This window comes from Salminus brasiliensis, chromosome 23, assembly GCF_030463535.1.
Source record: "Salminus brasiliensis chromosome 23, fSalBra1.hap2, whole genome shotgun sequence".
NCBI lineage: Eukaryota > Metazoa > Chordata > Actinopteri > Characiformes > Bryconidae > Salminus > Salminus brasiliensis.
Genome location: NC_132900.1, coordinates 31929978 through 31950621, shown reverse-complemented (window position 1 = coordinate 31950621; position 20644 = coordinate 31929978). Strand labels below are relative to the sequence as shown.

The window sequence follows — 20644 nt, the reverse complement described above, 5'->3', positions numbered from 1 at the left end:
TTACTTTAAATCAGGCTGTCGTGAAAATAGCCCTCAGCACTCAGACTTAGTTCTGGAACACAAACAAGAATCCATCTCCAAAAACTGGGGGGTTTACAGCCCTGTGGTTGATGTTTGGCATTGGGCATTGTGACCTTAGACTCACTTGCGGCTGCTTCAGAGCATTCAATTCTATTAGCAGATCTACTGTTAGAATATTAATATTTGCTCACTGTCAGGCTAAAAGCTTGCATCTCCAGTTTTTATTTTTTTGACAATAATGTGAATCTGGCAGTTATTAATTATACTGTATCAGTATTTAATGATAAATGGACCAATAGAAATGCTCCAAAATGACTTCCATTGAAAGTAATTTTTTTCCCTTTTCATGTAAAGCTGCTGTTTTGAAGATAAGAGGTTTTTGCGTAACAGCGTTGATGATATGTGTAGTTTTATCAAAAAATAAATGAAAGAATATGGGTTTGGGTTTATGTTTAGAAATCCTATTCTCTAAGTGGTATTGTGATCAATGTAATATAAAATTCAATTAAAATTAAATGTTAAACAATGCAGTTGAATAATTACTGTGACTTTTTGCCATATTATATTATTTATATTATTTGTCTAATAACCATTAAGGGAAGGTGGCTCTTAGTGTACATGAAGAATAATAAACAAACTGATCACGACACTTTACCCAAATTTATTACATTGTTACACATGATACACAAATTCCAACACACACAAACACAGAATACAAAACACCTGCTTTCTAGAAAGAAGAGAAATACAGCCGGGCGGTCTTTTCCACTGTAGGCACAGCTCGACACAAATGCTCCTCTCTGCTCGGCTGCCCACAATGAGGCCCTCACATTGTGTCTCCTGGCTTTCTTCCCACACTGCTGGGCCACAGGCCTCCCTTGTGTAAAGCAAACTACAATGTACACCAGCTCGGATAACCCTCTCTTTATTTTCTCATGTCCTCAACTTCGCCAAGCTCTCAAAGGTAAAGCAGTGATACAGGTACATTAAAACTGTGAAATACTTAAAAACAAAAGTAAAAAAAAAATAAAAAATGAAACACGCTGATCCTGTGGGTTGGAAAGCAAGCCGTTGGAGCATTAGCACTTAGATTAGATCGTAGACTTTCTCCTTAACAGTCAGTTATCTGACAGTCAGAAGCTTTTCCTAACACATTTCTCCACCACAAGCCCAGCGAAATACCTTTTCTTCCCCTCAGTGCCGTTATTAAGCTATTTTTCTTAGCAGTAACTCATTGAGAGACCTAAACCCATCTGTCATAGGCCAAGAAATACAATAATTGCAGTAAACGTTCTCCTTCATAACTGGGAGTCTGGAAGGGCACTGATATATACCCATGTCAGGAAAAGTACTACACCAAAAAGAGGTGCGTATAACAGCTCAAAGTTCTCCTCCTCCTTCCATTCATACGTAGTCTCTTCGGTCGTAGCCTCCGGGAGCTGTGGAGCGAGGGGTCGTCGAGTAGGCCATCCTGGAGGGATTGTATTTCTTCTCCTGTGGAGGACAGGAGCAGCAGAGCAGGGAGCCGCCCATCATGAGGAGGGCTGCGGCGGCCCAGCCGATGTAGAGCGCAGCCCCCAGCTCCCTGCGCTGCGCGTCGGTCAGCAGCGGGTTGTAGAAGTCCCTGATGATGGTGTTGGCTGACCAGCAGACAGGGATCAGCTGCATGAGCCCAGCCACGATGAACAGCACCCCAGCAATGATCATGACTTTGGCCTTGGAGGACTCGTCCTCGATACAGTTGGTGCACTTGGCCCCGGCGATGGACACCAGCACGGCCAGGACGGTCAGCAGGATGGAGATGACGGTCAACGCTCGGGCCGCCTGGAGGTCCTGCGACAGGGCCAGCATGGAGTCGTAGACTTTGCACTGCATCTGCCCTGTGCTCTGGACCACGCAGCTCATCCACAGGCCGTCCCAGATGATCTGGGCAGTCACGATGTTGGAGCCGATGAATGCGGTGACCCTCCACATGGGCAGGGCGCAGGAGACGATGGCCAGGAGCCATCCCAGAATGGACGACACGATGCCTATGAGCTCCAATCCGGCAGACATGGTCTTCGTTGGGTGCGCCTCGTCTCTTCGAGTAACGGTTGGATGCTTGGCCTTAGCTGGTGGAATGTCAGCCGCTTTGAGCCAGAGCCTCAGAGTCAGTGATGTGGCTCCTCCGCGAAACAAGTATCCCTTTATACTCCAGAGCAGGTAGAGGGGCGGAGTCCTCCAGGGTAGTGACATCATCCAGAGGAAGGACTTAGACACTGCTGACCTGCTTTGGCCAAGTTTGAAGAATAATATGAAATGTTATGAATTACGGTAGCCTTCAGTTCCAGGAGTTGAAGTTACGAACATACTGAACATCCATCTGTCACTGCCAACCAGCTCACAAGCCCAGTCCCAAGCAGTGCATGGTAGTACTGAAACCCTCCTTAACGTTCTGTTCCACACCTGCCAAAACACAGTCTAATCCAGAGTTATTACTGCCATTTACATTACACTACACTGTGAACAGTACAGAAAGATAGACCTTAAATCAGGAGGCTATGAAGTTTAAATGAACGTAAAACATCATTAAAACAATATGTCCAAATATTTGTGGACACTCCTTCTAATGAATGCATTTAACTACTTTGAGTTGCACCCACTGCTGACCGATTCTCTAGTCCCTGTAGAGAAGTACTGCTAATAGAATAGGACTCTCTGGAGCAGATAAACATCATGACTCTATTGCCACCATGCTGCCTAATATCAGGCGTGAGCTACAGGGGTAAAAAGGCCCCAGCATTGAGAAGCTGTGGAGCAGTGGAAGAACTGTGTTCTCTGGAATGATGGTGGAGGAGCTCCATCCAGTACTTTTGGGATGAGTTAAGGTGGTGATTATCATCCAACATCCTGACTTCACTAACTGCTATCAGATCAATGCAATCAAATCCAAATAGCAATGCTTCTCCACAATCTAGTAGAAAGTCTTCTTCTCTGGACAAGTCTTCTTTGTTTTTTTTTGTTTTTTAATACCCTTGAAGAAACAGTGAATGAGCAATACCGTCCACATTTGTCCAAATGTGTATTTATTTCAGTTGAGTGAAACCAGTTAATTTGATGAACCGACGAACCATTTTTACAGTGTACTGTTTTTATGGGTATTAATTCTAAGTGCTGTCAGGTTAGTTCCGACTCCTGACGACCGTAAAGGAAAGTGTTTGGGTCTTGAGACTCACTCCTTACTCAAAGCCCAGATAACCAAACAGCAGCTCTTCTCCTAACATATCCAGAATTAGATAGCTCCACTTCGGTTATCTGGGCTTCGAGTGTGAGGTGAGACATGATTTGGTCAAGAATCAATTTGTTTTCTTGAGAAAAGATCCGCTAAAAATGAGCAACTGAGCGACTTCCTTTACTGACCCCAATAAGTACTTTAAACGAGGGGTGGTTGATATGGCAAATTTGAATCGTATAACCATATCCATAGACATTTACATGATATACAATATGTATAGTAATAAACAAATAAATACTAATATTTCGACACACAGACAAGATGCAATATTGAACAGATTAAAAATCTAAACAGTCTATGCTTGTTGTCCATGTTAGTGTGTGTTCTTTAATGTCTGTAAGCAATTCACAATATACTGAGAAAAGCATGTTGTTTTTAATGGTAACAAAATTAGTCAATTTTGTTTGTAGCAATTCCAATATTGTCATTTTACCCATGGCTACTTTCAAAGTTATACTCTTTTTTACTTCTTATCTTTATTTATCATATTTTCAAGAACTGCTGAAAAGACTACAGTATTTTACAGTGTATAAACATATAATAATAATACCCTACCAGTTCAAGCCAGTTCAGTTGCTTGTTGCCACATAAAGTTAGTTTTTTTGTTTAAATGGACAAACCACTTTTTACAGTGTAATTACAAAATAAATGATATAGACTTTACCAGAAGTTTTTTTCAGCATATTTATTAATCATTAACGTTCTGTATACAAAACAAAACTCAACACTGAAAATTAGTAAGCCAAAAATTATGTGGTTACAATTTAACAATTTGACAAAATACTTGGAATTGAACACTGGCTGATTAAATAATTATTAGAGTTCAATTGGTTAGTACTACATCGAGCCATTTTACAGTTTACACAAAATAACAATACCATTTTACTTTTAAAATTCAATTTTTAACAAATTTGCACTTGGTGAAAATGGTGTATCAGGTCAACTTAAAAACCGTCATGTGGTAGTATGTGAAAGTAATTATAATTAAAACTATACTTTAATTTCTTGACTCTTAACTTCTTAACTCTAGACACATCACTCTTAACTCAAATGCAAAGGAAAATAAAAAGGTAAAACCAAATTTATGATTAATTGTATTAAATTTAACCCCTTCCTGCTTGTTTTAATTATCTGTGAAAGAGAAATAATCAAATAAGGGGGGTTAAGGGCGTAACTAGGTGGTAACCAAGATGCTTAGTAACAATCTCCTTTGTTTCTTTACCAGTTCAAAAATCCACTGTGCCCCTCTGTGTTTGTTGTCACAAACCTCCAATCACCTATGTTAATGAGCCATGTCTCTGAGGTGTCTTTGTCACGGGGTGGATGGTGGATCCTATTTCCAGACCTCACCTTTAGCTCAGCTCATCCTAGGTACTGATTAAATGCGTTTACAGGATGTGTAGTGATGCTCGCTCATGCAGATACTTCCAGAACCTGTGTTTAGCAGAGAGGAATTGAAGTTATGTGTCTGGACATTTTAAAGCTGACAAAAATATCCAACCAAGACATAAAGTTCATAGCAAAGTGTGTCTAATCTTATCTGGAAAGGGCTGGAGGGGTTACAGGTTTTCAGTCTAAACAAACCCAAAAGGTCAGTTTGTTAAAACTGCTGACCGTGTGCACACCTGCTTTGTTGGTTTCTACAATAAATATCATTAATAACAATTATTAATTTAAGCACAATGCCTGCTTAATGTGGTTACTAAACAGCATTTATAAATTCATATGTGTCATAATATCTTAGTATTGTCCAGACTGACTTCTGTATTTAGTTGTATCTAAGCTTAGAGGTATTTTGGATTCTAGCCAGTACAAACTAGCTAAGGGTATTTACTGAGTAAACAGTGAAGCACTTCTGTAAGTCGCTAAATGCCTTCAACGTAAATGTAAAATATCAAATATAGTAGATTGTTAATTAAATAAGTACTTGTTGTATTATTACATAGTTAATATTATAAGTTGGACCTAATTAAAAACAAGCTGAATCTGAGAGTTCAACCTAAGCAACTTAATGGAAAATAAAGAAAAGGTGCTGCCAGAGTTGGGCCAGTTTTTCCCATTTTACATTTATGAAATATACTTTAATAATTTAGATATCAACAGTGTAACTGCTGGTGATGTATTCACTGTTACAGTAGTACAGCCTGTGTAATTACACGTGTGTATCTCAATAGCTGTTACAGAATATTCGTATGTGTAATAAAATTAGGGTAACTGTATTTCTATGAGCTGCTGTTGGTTTTTCTGTTATAGCTACGAGCGTTGAGACGCTCTTGAGTCAAAACTGAAGTTGATACATATATGTAATTACACGAGCTGTACTCCTGCAATACATCCTGAACAGTGAATAGATCACAAGTAGTTGCCTTGTTATTACATGGATTGTTAATGTGTAATTACACAGTTATTAAAGAGACGTACTATCAAGAGGGACCCAGGATATGTCTTCAGAACATGTTCCTGGCTGACAGTATTGTCTTACAAAATTTATATGGACTGAGGAGGGGGAGATTATGCAGTGTTGTACAGAATGTGGGGAGCTGTTTGAGGGCTTGGAGGAGTTAACCAGCTTTTCACTCTCTGCAGGAAAATCCCTTTCAAAACCTCTAAAAGACACAAACTCCTCCAGAACAGACAGATGTTCAGCATCCTAAACGTAATAATTAAAACCATGGATGGAACTGTAGTACGCAAACAGTGAAGGAAGCCAGTACATACCATGACCTTCTTTCATGGTCTGGGATCATGAGCTTAAACCTGTGCCTCTGTAGACAGTCTGCAAATCACTTGACCTAGTCTGACCTGGCATTACCAGTAGATTTCCCCTAGTTATGCTTAATTAAATAGCCAAGAAGCAAGCTAAATCAAGCACCATTCAGGAGAAGCTCAAAGGCTCTCTTTAAACCCTGTAATCTCAGTATGTAAGCGCACACATCACTACTCTCAGAATTTACATCAGTTTCAAGGAATTTTTGGAGGTTCTTTACTTTGAAACTGTGGAGAAACATCTTAAGGTGCTTTGAGGAACCTTCAAGAAAATGCTTTTTTAGAAGAAAAAGGTTCACTGAAGGTTCCTCAATACACCTTTTAAAGGCTCCTCCACATATGAAATCAGAAGAACCTCCAAAAGTTCCTCAAGGATCGTATACTTTTAACAGCGTAGGATTAATAATCGTTAACATAAGGTTTAAGGACTTCAAATACTACCTCACCGAAAGTTGCCTGGTGCATATTTGATTTTTTTGCTCAGCTGTTTCTCTTCGTATTTGTTGTCAGTTACAGGGTCATGAAAAATATCTGCCCTTCTCCTGATTTTTGATGCACTGTTTTTGTTTAAAAGTGAAAAAGAAATCCCATAGTTCCCAATTTAGTTAAAAATTGTGGTTAATTAAACTAGAAACACCCAGGCTTAATGACTGTTAGGCCTCCACAAGTAATCAAACTAAATGTTTTGGGCCTAATGTCTCATATTTTAGTGTATATTAGTGTTTATTGAGGTGTTTATGGACTAATATCTCCTATTTTAATGTATATGAGTTTATTGAGGTGTTTATGGACTAATATCTCCTATTTTAGTGTATAGGAGTGTTTATTAAGGTGTGTATGGACTAATATCTCCTATTCTAGTGTATAGGAGTGTTTATTGAGGTGTTTATGGACTAATATCTCCTATTCTAGTGTATAAGAGTGTTTATTGAGGTGTGTATGGACTAATATCTCCTATTTTAGTGTATAGGAGTGTTTATTAAGGTGTGTATGGACTAATATCTCCTATTCTAGTGTATAGGAGTGTTTATTGAGGTGTTTATGGACTAATATCTCCTATTCTAGTGTATAGGAGTGTTTATTGAGGTGTTTATGGACTAATATCTCCTATTCTAGTGTATAGGAGTGTTTATTGAGGTGTTTATGGACTAATATCTCCTATTCTAGTGTATAAGAGTGTTTATTGAGGTGTGTATGGACTAATATCTCCTATTCTAGTGTATATGAGTGTTTATTGGGGTGTTTATGGACTAATATCTCCTATTCTAGTGTATAGGAGTGTTTATTAAGGTGTTTATGGACTAATATCTCCTATTCTAGTGTATAGGAGTGTTTATTAAGGTGTTTATGGACTAATATCTCCTATTCTAGTGTATAAGAGTGTTTATTGGGGTGTTTATGGACTAATATGGTGTAGTTATACACTTTTTGCTGAGGTTAGAGTGGAAAGGGATTCTGGATCCATGTTTGGTATTGTGACCATCTGCACAGTCTGGTCTGTAGCTGTAAGGCGCCATCCAGTGGCCCTTGGTGGCACAACAGAACACTGTGTGTACGTGATTGTGACTAAATTGCACTTTATTGAATGATATCATATCATTATCCCATCATCATGCTAAGTTATGATGGGAGAAGGAGGGCCATCCTACCATCCAAGGAGAACAAGCCTAGCTTTGCTTTCTGGGCCACGGATGGCTGTGGCATCACCAGGGAACAAACCTGCAACCAGTTATTATGCAGTAGAAGGAATTCTCTTCATAGTATCTGAATGCAAGCACAGTTCTAGAGTGATTAACCCCTAATGGCAGTCTTCTTTTCCACCAGGGTTCCTCCAGAAGTCAAATAAGAATATCAGACGCAGATGACCTTTAGTCTGGTCTGCTCTTGATGGTTAAAGTGAGTGGTGAGGATCATCATGGCCAGATCCAAATAGCTCTTTGTATTTTCACAGACCCACCCTTACCCACCCTTAAACATGACCCCTATAACAGTGACGCCCCTCTGTGTTTGTGGATCTTATGGGTGTTTGCTCATCATCATGCCTGCATAGCTTTACTACAGGGATGGGCATCAGATATGGCCCAGAAACTCAAATAATGTGCTTCCTGGACATTCCATGGCTAGAAACTGAGAATTCCACCTGGCCTCTGCCTACCCTGAACCACCCTCATTGTACTGGGGTGGCTTGGACAGTTGGATTAGGGCCCTAACAAAGACAAGCTTCTTTTATAGAACACTAATAGACCTTTGAGAGGCAGGTAGATAACTACACTGACGGAGGTTCTAACTCAGCACCTCATTATTGAAGACTTGGAGGCCTGTTTGAGACTGTCTGCCATCCTCTGTTGCACTTCTTTCTGACATACAGGAACTTTACAAAGGCAAACTGCAAAAACATAATATATTAGGAGGTGATCTCCTCTTAAATGTAGTATAATATCTAATATTCCTCTTTTTTACTTTGTATATTTATCATATTATTCAATTTATTTCTAACATATTTTTCTAGTTTTAATGAATTATATTTATTGTCTTATTCCACCGGAACATAATTTTGGTACAAGCATTATTTCTTGACAAACAATAAATTATGTTATTTCTTAGATTAAGACAAAATAAGAAAACCCTTTTAGTAGATAAAATGACTTACAACTAGTAAAAAGAATATATATATGTTTATTACCTGAACCACCTGAACATATATTGAAGGACTGTTGGGAGGAAGAGGACTGCCAATGAGAATGTTAAGAAATTCTTGCTTGTTTAAAATGTGGAGTCCAAACATACTCTTGAGAGAAGGTTGGAAGGTTAACATTTAAACATATAAAAGTATTTTAAAAAGTAACATTTTAACACATAAAACCTTAAAAACTCTAATTTTGCTTTGTTTGGCACAGTGTGATTCAGTGATGTAATGTGTCTAATAACAAGTGGAACAAGTTCCAACACTAGGGTCCAAATTCATTTTACAATGATAAATTTAATTAGATGTTTTAATAAAAACAGCCTAATACAATTTTAATGTTCAAATTCAGGGGATGTTACTGTACTGTTACAGTATTCCATTACAATGATACCTGAGTACGGTTAAAAATACAGGAGTTACAAAAGGTCTTTGCACCTCTGGTATGTGTGTAAAACCTTGATTACTTCATTATTTGTAGATTCTTTAAGCTTTTAAAAGATGCTTGCACCATTCTTCTTTTACAAACATGAGTCAAACGTGGTTCTTATATGACACTGGTCAAGGAATCATTTGTAGCACCTTTATTTATATATATGTAACCAGTTACTTAATGGTTTTCAATCCTGCTTTTAAAGACACTGGTTACAACCTCAGACTACAAAAAAGCCTGAATCACAATCTCCCACACAGACAAACATGTCCATTATTTGTTAAGAAGTAGTTTAGAATCAATGGAAATAATTTATTAATTATTTAATGGATCAGTTTAGAGTTCTTTGACCCTGAGTGGTGGAATTCTTGGTGTTGCTATATAGAACCAATTTTAAACTTATACAGGAGGTTTTACTCTAAAGAAGAAACAGTTCGCCCTGGCAAAAATCATTTAAATATTGAAATGTTTTTAATGGTGAATATTCTGTGTAGAACCATTGTCTCAACTCAGGAACCCTTGAAAACCCAATTTTTTAAGATGTATTCAGTAAATACATTTAGAAAAGGTATCAATATCCCAGGCAGCCTTGTTCATAAAACAGCAGTCATTTTATAAACAGTTATGTTTATTACACTGTGAAATACAACATACTTAAAACACAACAGGTAGATGTATTTTAATAAGAAACACACACACATATATATACTTGGTCTCAGCACCATTTAACTGTTGATTTCTAAATTCTGAGGAGAAAAAACATGAAGCAAGTGTATTTACAGTTGTTTTGTTATCTGTCTGCACAGTTAATATGCAACCACAGGGAAAATATACACAACAGCTCTTCCCAATGACCTTTGGACAACGACAGTGACCGAAAGAAAATATTTGGGCTGCAGTGACCCATATTCACGCCTCATCACATTGAAGCTCATCTCAGGTCAAAAAAGACTTGATTCTCCTTTAGATCAGGGTGTTATGATCAGTCTGATCAGATGCAGGTACGAGGTTAGACTCTTACCAAAGGTCTCTCTTAGCAAAGCGTCAACCGAAGAAAGTGTTAGCTCAGACATAGTCTCTTCTGTCGTACCCGCTGGGTGGTACAGATCTCGTCGTGGAGTAGACCATCCTGCCTGGCGGACTGTACCTCTTCTCTTCTCGTGGGGGGCAACTGCAGCACAGAATTGATCCCCCTATCAACAGCAGAGCAGCGGCCGCCCATCCCAGGTAGAGAGAGCCGCCTATCTCTCGTTTCTGCGCCTCGGTCACCCCCGGGTTGTAGAAATTCATTATAATAGCATTGGCTGTCCAGGACACTGGGATTATCTGCATGACAGCAGCGCAAATGAACGTAACTCCAGCAGCAATCATTACCTTGGCCTTGGTTACCTCCTCATCGATGCAGTTGGTACACTTGGCCCCTACGATGGAGACCAGAACTCCTAGCACCCCCAGCACTATGGAGATCACACACAGAGCACGGGCGGCCTGCAGGTCAGAGCTGAGAGCCAGCATGGAGTCGTAGACTTTGCACTGCATCTGCCCGGTGCTCTGGACAACGCAGCTCATCCAGATTCCTTCCCAAATTATCTGCGCCGTCACAATGTTGGAGCCGATGAAGGCCGTGACTCTCCACATGGGCAAGATGCAAGATATGAGGGCGACGATCCACCCTAGAGTCGCCAAGGTGACGCCCAAAATCTCTAAACCCAGAGCCACCATTCTGGACCTTTAGAAAGTGCTGCCTCGCTCTGAGAATCCACCACAGATATGAATACACAGGGTTCAAAAAGCCGAGGGAGGTTCTCGGCAATGGCCCAGTGCTTTATAACTATCTCCACAGAGGAAGGTGGAGTTTTGAACAGATGAGGTTTCGTGGTGATTGGTCAAACTTTTCAAAATAATGTTTTTTTTTCTTTTTTCCCCCAGTGCAACCTTGGCATGGAAACTTTTTTAATGATTCAATGTCCTGCCCATGGTAGATCCAGCAAAAGGGAGGTGAATTGATAACCAAGGCCCAGGGGAATCTGGTTAAAGGATAACTGGAAGGTTACACTTAAACCACAAAACGAACAAAACCTCAGAAGAGAAGTATGACCTGGGGGAGGGTCTGCAAACATGAACGAGCGTATCTACCAAGTCCATAAACTTTCGGCAATGCAGAGTGACTCACATAAAAGTGGTATACAAGGATTTTGTGCAGACAATCCTCAGTGCTTCATTTGTTGACACTGAATGTTAATGGAAATGCCTCAAGATCTGATGGCTTCCACTAAAAGTCCAGCAAACAGTCAGTCACATGACCAAACGAGGCCTGACCAAAAGTGCAACACATCTACTCTTTGAATCAGGGTCACAGAACATAAACATTTAGTGTCTGTGGAACCTAGACACCACATATTGGTTAGACAAATACACTGTCAGACACATCTATCTGGTTCCTGCTGACCTACTTTAACCCCTACTTCAACCAAAATGCTTGGTCGTTTTGGTTTCACAGCTCAGGTAGGAAGGTGTTTTGCTGGATACAGATAGTATTGTTGGATCTCTGATGGAGCATGAGAGTATTTTACACCTATATGAGATACATTACAGACTGTGGATTTATAGCTCCACTTGACATACAGTAAAAAGCCAAGTATGTCATATAAAATTGTGGGCACAGGCCACCATGAGCTTAAGAGCTTAAGGGGTTAGATGATCACCACCCATCTCATCCCCAAAGTACTGGATGGAGCTCCTCCATCATTCCAGAGAACACAGTTCTTCCACTGCTCTACAGCTCAATGCTGGGGGGCTCCATACCCCTCTACTAGCCCACGCCTGGCATTAGGCAGCATGGTGCCAATAGGTACATGATATTGATCTGCTCCAGAAAGTCCTATTACTTCTCTACAGGAACTAGACAAACTGTTTGTGTGTGCATTTGCACATCTGTGTCAGCAATGGGTGCAAAATAAAGTAGCTAAATGCGTTAATTAGTGTCCACAAACTTTTTGAACATTTACAGTTTTCTATAGGCCAAAACCTGCTGGGCACTCTTTATACAAAGTTGTCAAATTAGAGATACACACTGAAAAAACTCAGAACTGTGATTTATCCCAGAGTGAGTGGAGTGGATTTCTCAACAACACCAAAAAACAGGAATTAAGCTGGATGCTGTCAAATATCAAGCATGATACTTGCTAATTATCCTGGCTTGACTGTGTGTTATCAAAATGATCAATTTCCTCAAAAGAATATTTTTAGCTGATATTATATTTCAGTCTCTCAAAAATGCTTTTGTCCTTCAGATGAGTTCCACCAGCTAAACAAAGGAATGCCACAGCACTAAGCCACGCCTCCTCAGACCTAAATGTTAGTTTCCCCAATCAATGACGCTATTGAAGACTGGGCCCAGATAGCTTATTCACCTAGCAACAAGGCAGGAGCTTTCATCTCATGGTGGCTAGTTTCAGTTACGCACCCCTGAATTGAGGAGTGGACACAAAGGAGCAGCAGAAGGTCCCAGAACAACGGCTGCATTGTCATATCCACGCTAATTTCAGTGTGTAGCAGCTCTTTAAAAGCTGGGTAGATTTCATATGATACGGGGCACTTTGCAGAGAGCAGTCCTTGTTGCTTAGCTTAGGTAGCGTAACTTTGCAGAGTCTTAGGTTTCTTGATTTTTCTACAGTCTGAAAAGCTTGTCTGCACTTTGGAGAAGAAAAAGTCACATGTTTTAGATGGCGTTGATGTGCTGAATGTTCTCTGATAATGACTTTATTACTTTCAGAAAATGTGTTTACATTGCTAAGCCAATGTACACTGATCAGTCATAACCTTAACACCACTGGCCGGTGGTGGCAAAACATTGACATCTACCGTGGCGCCTGTCAAGGGGTAGAGTCTGAATCTGAGACACTTTGACTAGAACCAAACTGTAATGTTCTAGACGACTGGGTCAGAACATTTCCAAAACGTCAGGCGGGTCTTGTGGGGTGTTCCCGATATGCGGTGGTCAGTACCTACCAAAAGTGCTCAGAGGAAAGACAACCGGTGCAATGGTGAATTAGCAGGGCTGTGGGTGCCCAAGTCTCATTGATGCTCATGGAGGTCCCACTTCACAACTCACAGGACTTACAGGATCTACTGCTAACATTCAGAGGTCTTGTGGAGTCCATGCCTCGAATGACCAGATCTGTTGTGGCAGCACAAGGTGAACCTACTCATTATTAGGCAGGTGGTGTTAATGTTATGGCTGATCAGTTTGTACACCTGACATTTCCATTATGTGCTTTTTACTCAGCAGTTTTAGAAAAGAAAAAGAGCCATAATAGTCTGACAGTGTGTACCACAGTGCTGGACACCTGTGAGCCTTTAGGCTTATTGTCGTGAAGTAGTTGGAGAGGTTCCACCTTTAGTTCAAATCTAGATGAGATACAGTCATTATTAAAACACAGAGTCATGTACATTTCCCATTCATGAGCACACTCACTATTCAGGTGTGTACCTGTTGACTGGTAGCTGATTGGTAGACGTTCTGTAGAGCTACCTGCATCTACTTTCTACATCACGAACATGTGTTCTATATCTTGCTGTAGTTTTCTGCAAGTTCTAGCACAATTTGATGGTCTCTGCATGCATGGTGCTCACCTGTGTCCTATTAGACAATCTAGCCTTTCCTAAAGAAATACCACTAAGACCACTCAGACATAGTCCCTTCTGTCGTATCCAGTCGCAGCCATGGATTTCACCACAGAGTAGTCAGCTCTGGCCGATGCATGATTGCCCTGTCTTCTGGAAGGACACGAGCAAGACAGTATGGCTCCCCCTAGGATCAGCAGGCAGGAGGCGCCCCAGCCAAAATACAACGAGTTCCCAAACTCCCTCTTCTGGGTCTCCTGAAGCAACGGGTCATGGAAGTCCATGATGATGGTGTTGGCCGTCCAGCACACGGCAACCAGCAGCAGCAGGCCGGCCGCAATGAACGCCCCGCCGGCACCCAGCATGATGCGGGGTTTGTTGGCCATGTCTGAGGTGCAGTTGGTGCACTTTGCGCCTGCGACCGCAAGAGCAATGCCTACCACCCCGACAAATGTGGAGACCACAGTGAGGGCACGGGCCGCCTGAAGGTCCTCAGGTAGCCCGAGCATGGAGTCATAGATTTGGCAGTGCATCTGTCCCGTGCTTTGGACCACGCAGCTCATCCACAGGCCTTCCCACACCACCTGGGTGATCACGATGTTCTGGCCTACGTACGCCGCCACTCGCCACATGGGCAAGCAGCAGGCCACCATCACGCCCAGCCAGCCGGCCACGGACAGAATCATGCCCAGGATCTCCAGGCCAGCTGAAGCCATCGTCTCTGCGCCTTCGCCTTCTTTGTTCCGGGGGGCTCTGCGGACTGAGGTCCTCTGTGTCTCAGATGCAGTCCCGGAAAAAAGCCACGATATTAGATCTCTCTCGACTGGATAAAGCTTTCTTAAAAGAGACTGGTGAGGGAGGGAAAGAGGAGGGAGGGAGAGAGAGAGGGATAGAACCAGGTTCTACCTTCTTTATACTGCTAAGAAGTTTGAAGGTGGAGTCAGACCACAATGGCATCATTTTTGCACCAATATAAGAGCTAATCTAACTGTCTGTCACTTTTTCAGTCACAAGACCAAACAAAACCATATGGTGGAAACATACCAATGCAGGCGTTCATTTCAAGACTATGAATGGCGATTTTACTGCTGATATTAATCATAAAACATAATATTCATAACATAATAATTATTCAGTAATTAAACTAGGAAACTAATATGCATATATGTACTTAATATGCATGAGCATACTGTGCTTACTGGGCTTACACACAGGTTCTTGGAGGTTAAGGTTCATTTTTGTATATCCAGTATGGTTTTTAGGAATTTTGATTTATTTTGGTATAACAAACCTTCTATATCCATTTATTGTTTTACTTTTGGACATAATGTGAATCTGACACCTGTTCTTTATTTTGTCTTTGTTGTTATTTATTTTTAGCATTTCTAATCATTACAAAATTTGGAAAAATATACTTTTTTACCTGTTGTCACCAAGACATTTTAACGAGTTTTCAGGGTTGAAATGGGAGCCCACTCATATGAGCATTTCTCCCATTAACCTTGAGGGACAAAAAAAAACTGCTGAATCACCCTTTCAATAAGACACGCAGGGAGGTACAATTCCACTCTTTGTCTATGGATGGAGCAGGACCCGTTACCCGATCTCAGATTATCTTCCCTGTGTAACGGTTCAGACTTCCACTAGTTGGACTCAAAAACTCAAAAAATAAGCTGAGCTTCTAATTCTTTCGTATTTGATCAGAATAAATCTGTAACCTATATATTCTGTTATTCTTACATCAGTCTCACTTATAGGTCCAAATACTCTCCTAAATATGAAACTTTGGTGATGTAATATGAAATACACATGTGCTAATGTCCTGTAGTAAAGTATACCCTGATACAGTAAACAACTTGCATATTGATAGTAGTTTTTTTTTAAATGGTCAGTGGTCCGTGGTGGACAATACTTCAGAGTGTAATAAGTCTTGGAGTGTTATGGGGTTGAATGCTGAGCATCTGTGGTTTCTCAGGGTCCTACACATTATGTTAAGACGTTAAAAATATTTAAGTGTCATGTATTTTCAGTTTTTATATAGGACGGCACAAATTAATCAAAAAATGTGGTTGGTGTGGCACAGCAGATAACACCACTACCTGCCACTGAGCCACTGGGGTTTGATTCCCAGTCTGGGTGACTGTGCTGCACTACAGCAGTAAGAGTCCTTGGGCTCCCAACACTATATTGGCCCACCTCTGTAATATGAGTAACCTTGTAAGTTGTATCATGAATACAAAAATAAACTTTGCATTTCAAAGTAAAACTATTAGGTAAATAACTAAAAATGATAAAGTATAATAGTAATATCCCAGTTTCAGTATTTTACAGCGCTCTCATTAGCTGTATATTATCTATTCTGGCCTCTTTGTGAGCAAGAGCATGCTGGGACTTCCTGAGTAAATAACTTTATGATCTCAGCGTGTTAGACCGGGTCTGTTTAGCCGAGGCAGGTTGAAGTTTGAATCACAACAGTGATGTTGATTGGCTGAGAGGTTTTGCTTTGGGCTTTACCTTTACCAGCAGAGGACACCTAGAGGGTGCTGGGGAACTGCTGCCTTTCACAGAGACCACATATGTTTCCTATACTGAACCTGGACAGGAAATCTGATTGTAAGACTGTAGACTTTAAATAGGCACTTTTTGTCGACTCAGTCACCATGACTCTGCATTCTGTGGTAAAATTGGGGAAATGTTGGACATTACTCAAGTGACTGAATCTGCAGACATGGGGACTATTTGAGACTTGATAAGAATGAACTGTGGTATTTAGTCACATTTTTGTCTGTGGATTCTGAGAAGGCTTACAGTCCTGTCAAACATTAACTTTAGGATGTGGGTAGACAAAATAATGGAAACAAAGGGAAAACTGTCAGGTTGGGGGTTCTGGTATGCAGTCAGCAGTGACATCATTCAAGACGATATACATTCATTTTCTGAATTTACACTTTTTAATCCTTTACATAACCTTTACAGACCAAATCAGAGGTGACAGCCAATTAGATTCAAATATCAGTGCACTGAATGGTTGGGAACTAAAGTAATGTATTTCAAACCTGGAACATGTTTATGTCAGTGGATTTTTTTGTGTTTTGATGAAGATTGAATTACTGTGTTATTACTTGCTTGCTGTAAACAATTGCTGGTAGAGGCCATTATGATCATAGTGATTAACATGCTGTAAAACACTGCATTGCAGCCATCCTTGTGAGGTACCCCCCATATACACACACACACACACATCTATATATATATATATATATATATATATATATATATATATATATATACACTGGAGCTTTAGAAACATCCAAGAGTACCATAACAGTAGGCCAGGTGCACATAAAGGCGTTAAGTGCAGGGCAGGCTCTGACTTGTGAAACTCCATGCTGATTAATTTGCGTGGGAGCAGGAACCTGCTCAGCCAGTCTCTTCTGGCTACAGGTGACATTTCATTAATAAGTCACCTGCAGGGGCAGGCCAGCTTTGTACGTTTAGTCCACAAACCTGGGAGTGAAAACAGGTGCTTTAGAGGATTTGGAAAGTGTCTTCAGGCACTTAGACTCTAACGTTCTGTTTGTGGGAAACTCCAACATACCAACACGTATATAAAACTAAGACTTGTGCGCATGAACAAGTTCATCATTATGCAGCAAAAATAGCAGTTTATTGGGAAATATGCTGTAAACATACAGTCATGCCCGAAAGTATTCATACCCCTGGCAAAGTTTGACTTAAATTGACTTTTATTTAACCAGAAGTTATATTTTTGCCTTGAAACGACACAGGCATCTCCCAGGAGATAACACGATGATGTACAAGAGGCATCATTGTGGGAAAAAGTATTTCTCAGCTTTTATACACATTTGAACAAAAAGTGGCATGTCCAAAATTATTCATACCCTTTGAAAACTGTCACAGTATATGGGAAAATCCAAAGTTCTATACCATTCCAAATAGTCCAAGCTGTTTTAAAGCATCCTAATTACCCTGATTCATTGGGAACAGCTGTTTTAATCAACTCAACAGGAGAAAAACAGCAGCTCTCTGCAGTTGGTTTGTGGACAGTCATGGCTAAGACAAAGGAGCTCACTAAGGACCTGCGGCTGTGCATTGTGGCCGCTCACAAGTCAGGAAAGGGCTATAAAGCCATATCAAAATGTTTTCAAGTTCCAGTGGCTACAGTGCAAAGTATTATTAAAAAATACAAGAAGTTCCGCACTGTGGAAAATCTCAGAAGATGTGGTCGGAAGCCAAAAGTGACACCTGTGCTGGCCAGGAGAATAGTAAGAGAGGTGAAGAAAAATCCAAGGATCACCACCAAGGCCATCCTGGTGAATCTGGACTCTGCTGGTGGCGACATCTCAAGGCAGACAGTTCAACGGACACTGCACACTGCTGGGTTCCACGGACGCAGGCCAAGGAGGACACCACTTCTCCAGAAAAGGCACACAAAAGCCCGCTCGACCTTTGCAAATGCTCATCTGGACAAAGAAGAAGACTTCTGGTGTTCTGTTTTATGGTCAGATGAAACAAAAATTGAATTGTTTGGCCACAATGATGTGTGCACCATTTGGCGTAAAAAAGGAGAAGCCTTCAACCCTAAGAACACCATCCCCACTGTCAAACATGGTGGTGGGAACCTAATGTTTTGGGGGTGTTTTTCAGCCAATGGACCAGGGAACTTGATCGCAGTAAACGGCACCATGAAAAAAGAGCAATACATCAAGATTCTCAACAACAACATCAGGCAGTCTGCAGAGAAACTTGGCCTTGGGAACCGGTGGACATTTCAGCACGACAACGACCCAAAACACACAGCCAAAGTGGTGAAGAAATGGTTAGCAGACAAAAACATTAATGTTTTGCAGTAGCCCAGCCAGAGTCCTGACTTGAATCCAATTGAGAATCTGTGGAGGGAGCTAAAGATCAGGGTGATGGCAAGGAGACCCTCGAACCTCAAAGAGTTGGAGCTCATCACTAAAGATGAATGGGCAAAAATACCAGTGGAGACATGCAAAAAGCTGGTCAGCAATTACAGGAAGCGTTTGATTGCTGTAATAGCCAATAAAGGCTTTTCTATTAATTATTGAGAAGGGTATGAATAATTTTGGACATGCCACTTTTTGTTCAAATGTGTATAAAAGCTGAGAAATATTTTTTCCCACAATGATGCCTCTTGTACATCATCGTGTTATCTCCTGGGAGATGCCTGTGTCATTTCCAGGCAAAAATATAATTTCTGGTTAAATAAAAGTAAATTTAAGTCAAACTTTGACAGGGGTATGAATACTTTCGGGCATGACTGTATATAGAAAAAAAGGTTTTTAAATTATAAACTGTACGCAAAGCGGTATGCAAAGGTTTAGCCTTAAATTATATTTGTTGATTTTGTAAGTAAACAGTAAAAGATTAGAGATTAAAAGTCTTTTTGTAAATTTGTGAACATAGTTTATATCATTTGAATGTTTTTACATGCAAAAAATAAACATAACATTAAATGTTTTAAGTATTAAGTAAATAAACATTCAATTATTAAATGAAGTAATTAAACAGTAATTCACACTTAGGAACTCAACAACAAAATGTGTGATTTGACCAGGGGAGCTTAAACTTTTGCATATAAATCTACATATTTATAAACTCATAGATCATTTGGATTGTCTTACATATTAGAGTTACAGATTAGAGACACACTCATATCTCCAAATCAGCAACTTTACAGCGGATGTAAACCATCTTAACTTTCAGTGGAAGTAAGACTGTAGAAGCCTTGAAGATGAGAATGATGAGGAAGACGTTAGGATTCAGGTGCTTGAACCACATTAATGAGGACTCCGTCCTTTCTTCATCATTTGTTGACCTCTATACCTCCTTCAACACTGGGCTGATTGACTTCAATCACTCTCTTTGATTATTCACCGTGCCCTGCCCACAAGCCTTTACAACGGTACAAGTCACAAACTGAAACCCAATCAATCTGACCCCTCTCCACTCTCCGACTCAGACTCTCTCAGGCCTGAGTTTCACCAAGGATTACAAAGATCCAAACAGCGTCTTTCACAGGAAGTGACGTTAGTCAGCTTTTACCACAGTGTGATGTGTGAAGGCATTTTGGTCTGATTACCATGAGGCAGTGAGATCCTCTGCGCTGTTTAGCTCTAGAGGACGGTTGTGTTTGTCTGTATCGGTGAGTCTTGTCGGTGAGACTTGTCACGGCATGTTTCTTTTGTTTCTTTTGTATTTTTCTCTCTCCCATGTTCCCACACCAAAAAAACACATCCATCCAGCTCTGAGCGAAGATGATAGCTGTCACAACACGCACTCTAATTAACAATCTTGGTAAGACGTTTTTTCCGTGTCTAGAACTCTTGGTCTTAACCTACTCGCTCCTGTACTGTCATTATTATCATCATTTTATTATTATTGTTATTATTATTATAGTATATATATATATATAGTAGAAATTCTAATTTCAGCTGTCAACTACATTTCTATGAAGCCATTCTGACTAGTCAAGACAACACAAGACAACATATCTGAATAAATGTAGTTCCACTGCTCCACAGCTCAATGCTGGGGGGCTTTATACCCCTCTACTAGCCCACGCCTGGCATTAGGCAGCATGGTGCCAATAGGGTCATGATTTTTATCTGTCCTAATTAATTGGGAATACTTCTCTACAGGGACTAGACAAGCTGTGTGTGTGCGTTTGCACATCTGTGTCAGCAATGGGTGCAACTTAAATAGCTAAATGCATTCATTAGAAATGGTGTCCACACATTTTTGGCTACACGGTGTACATTAGCCTTGTAGCTCTAGTGCAAAAAATGAAATAAGT

At 40.4% G+C, this 20644-nt stretch overlaps 2 protein-coding genes across 2 annotated transcripts; both read right to left on the bottom strand.

The window, feature by feature from the left end:
- Positions 1-752: 752 nt before the first annotated feature.
- On the bottom strand, positions 753-10980 carry LOC140545999 (claudin-3-like). The gene is made up of 3 exons (XM_072669113.1): positions 10423-10980; positions 9440-9445; positions 753-2079 (listed from the first exon to the last, which is right to left on the bottom strand). The coding sequence occupies exons 1-3, from the start codon at positions 10897-10899 to the stop codon at positions 1426-1428; spliced, it is 1137 nt and encodes a 378-aa protein (XP_072525214.1). The 5' UTR covers positions 10900-10980; the 3' UTR covers positions 753-1425.
- A 2885-nt stretch (positions 10981-13865) lies between these two features.
- On the bottom strand, positions 13866-14519 carry LOC140545524 (claudin-9). Its single transcript, XM_072668306.1, has one exon. It carries the CDS (start codon positions 14517-14519, stop codon positions 13866-13868), a length of 654 nt encoding a protein of 217 aa, XP_072524407.1.
- Between the last annotated feature and the right edge of the window lie 6125 nt (positions 14520-20644).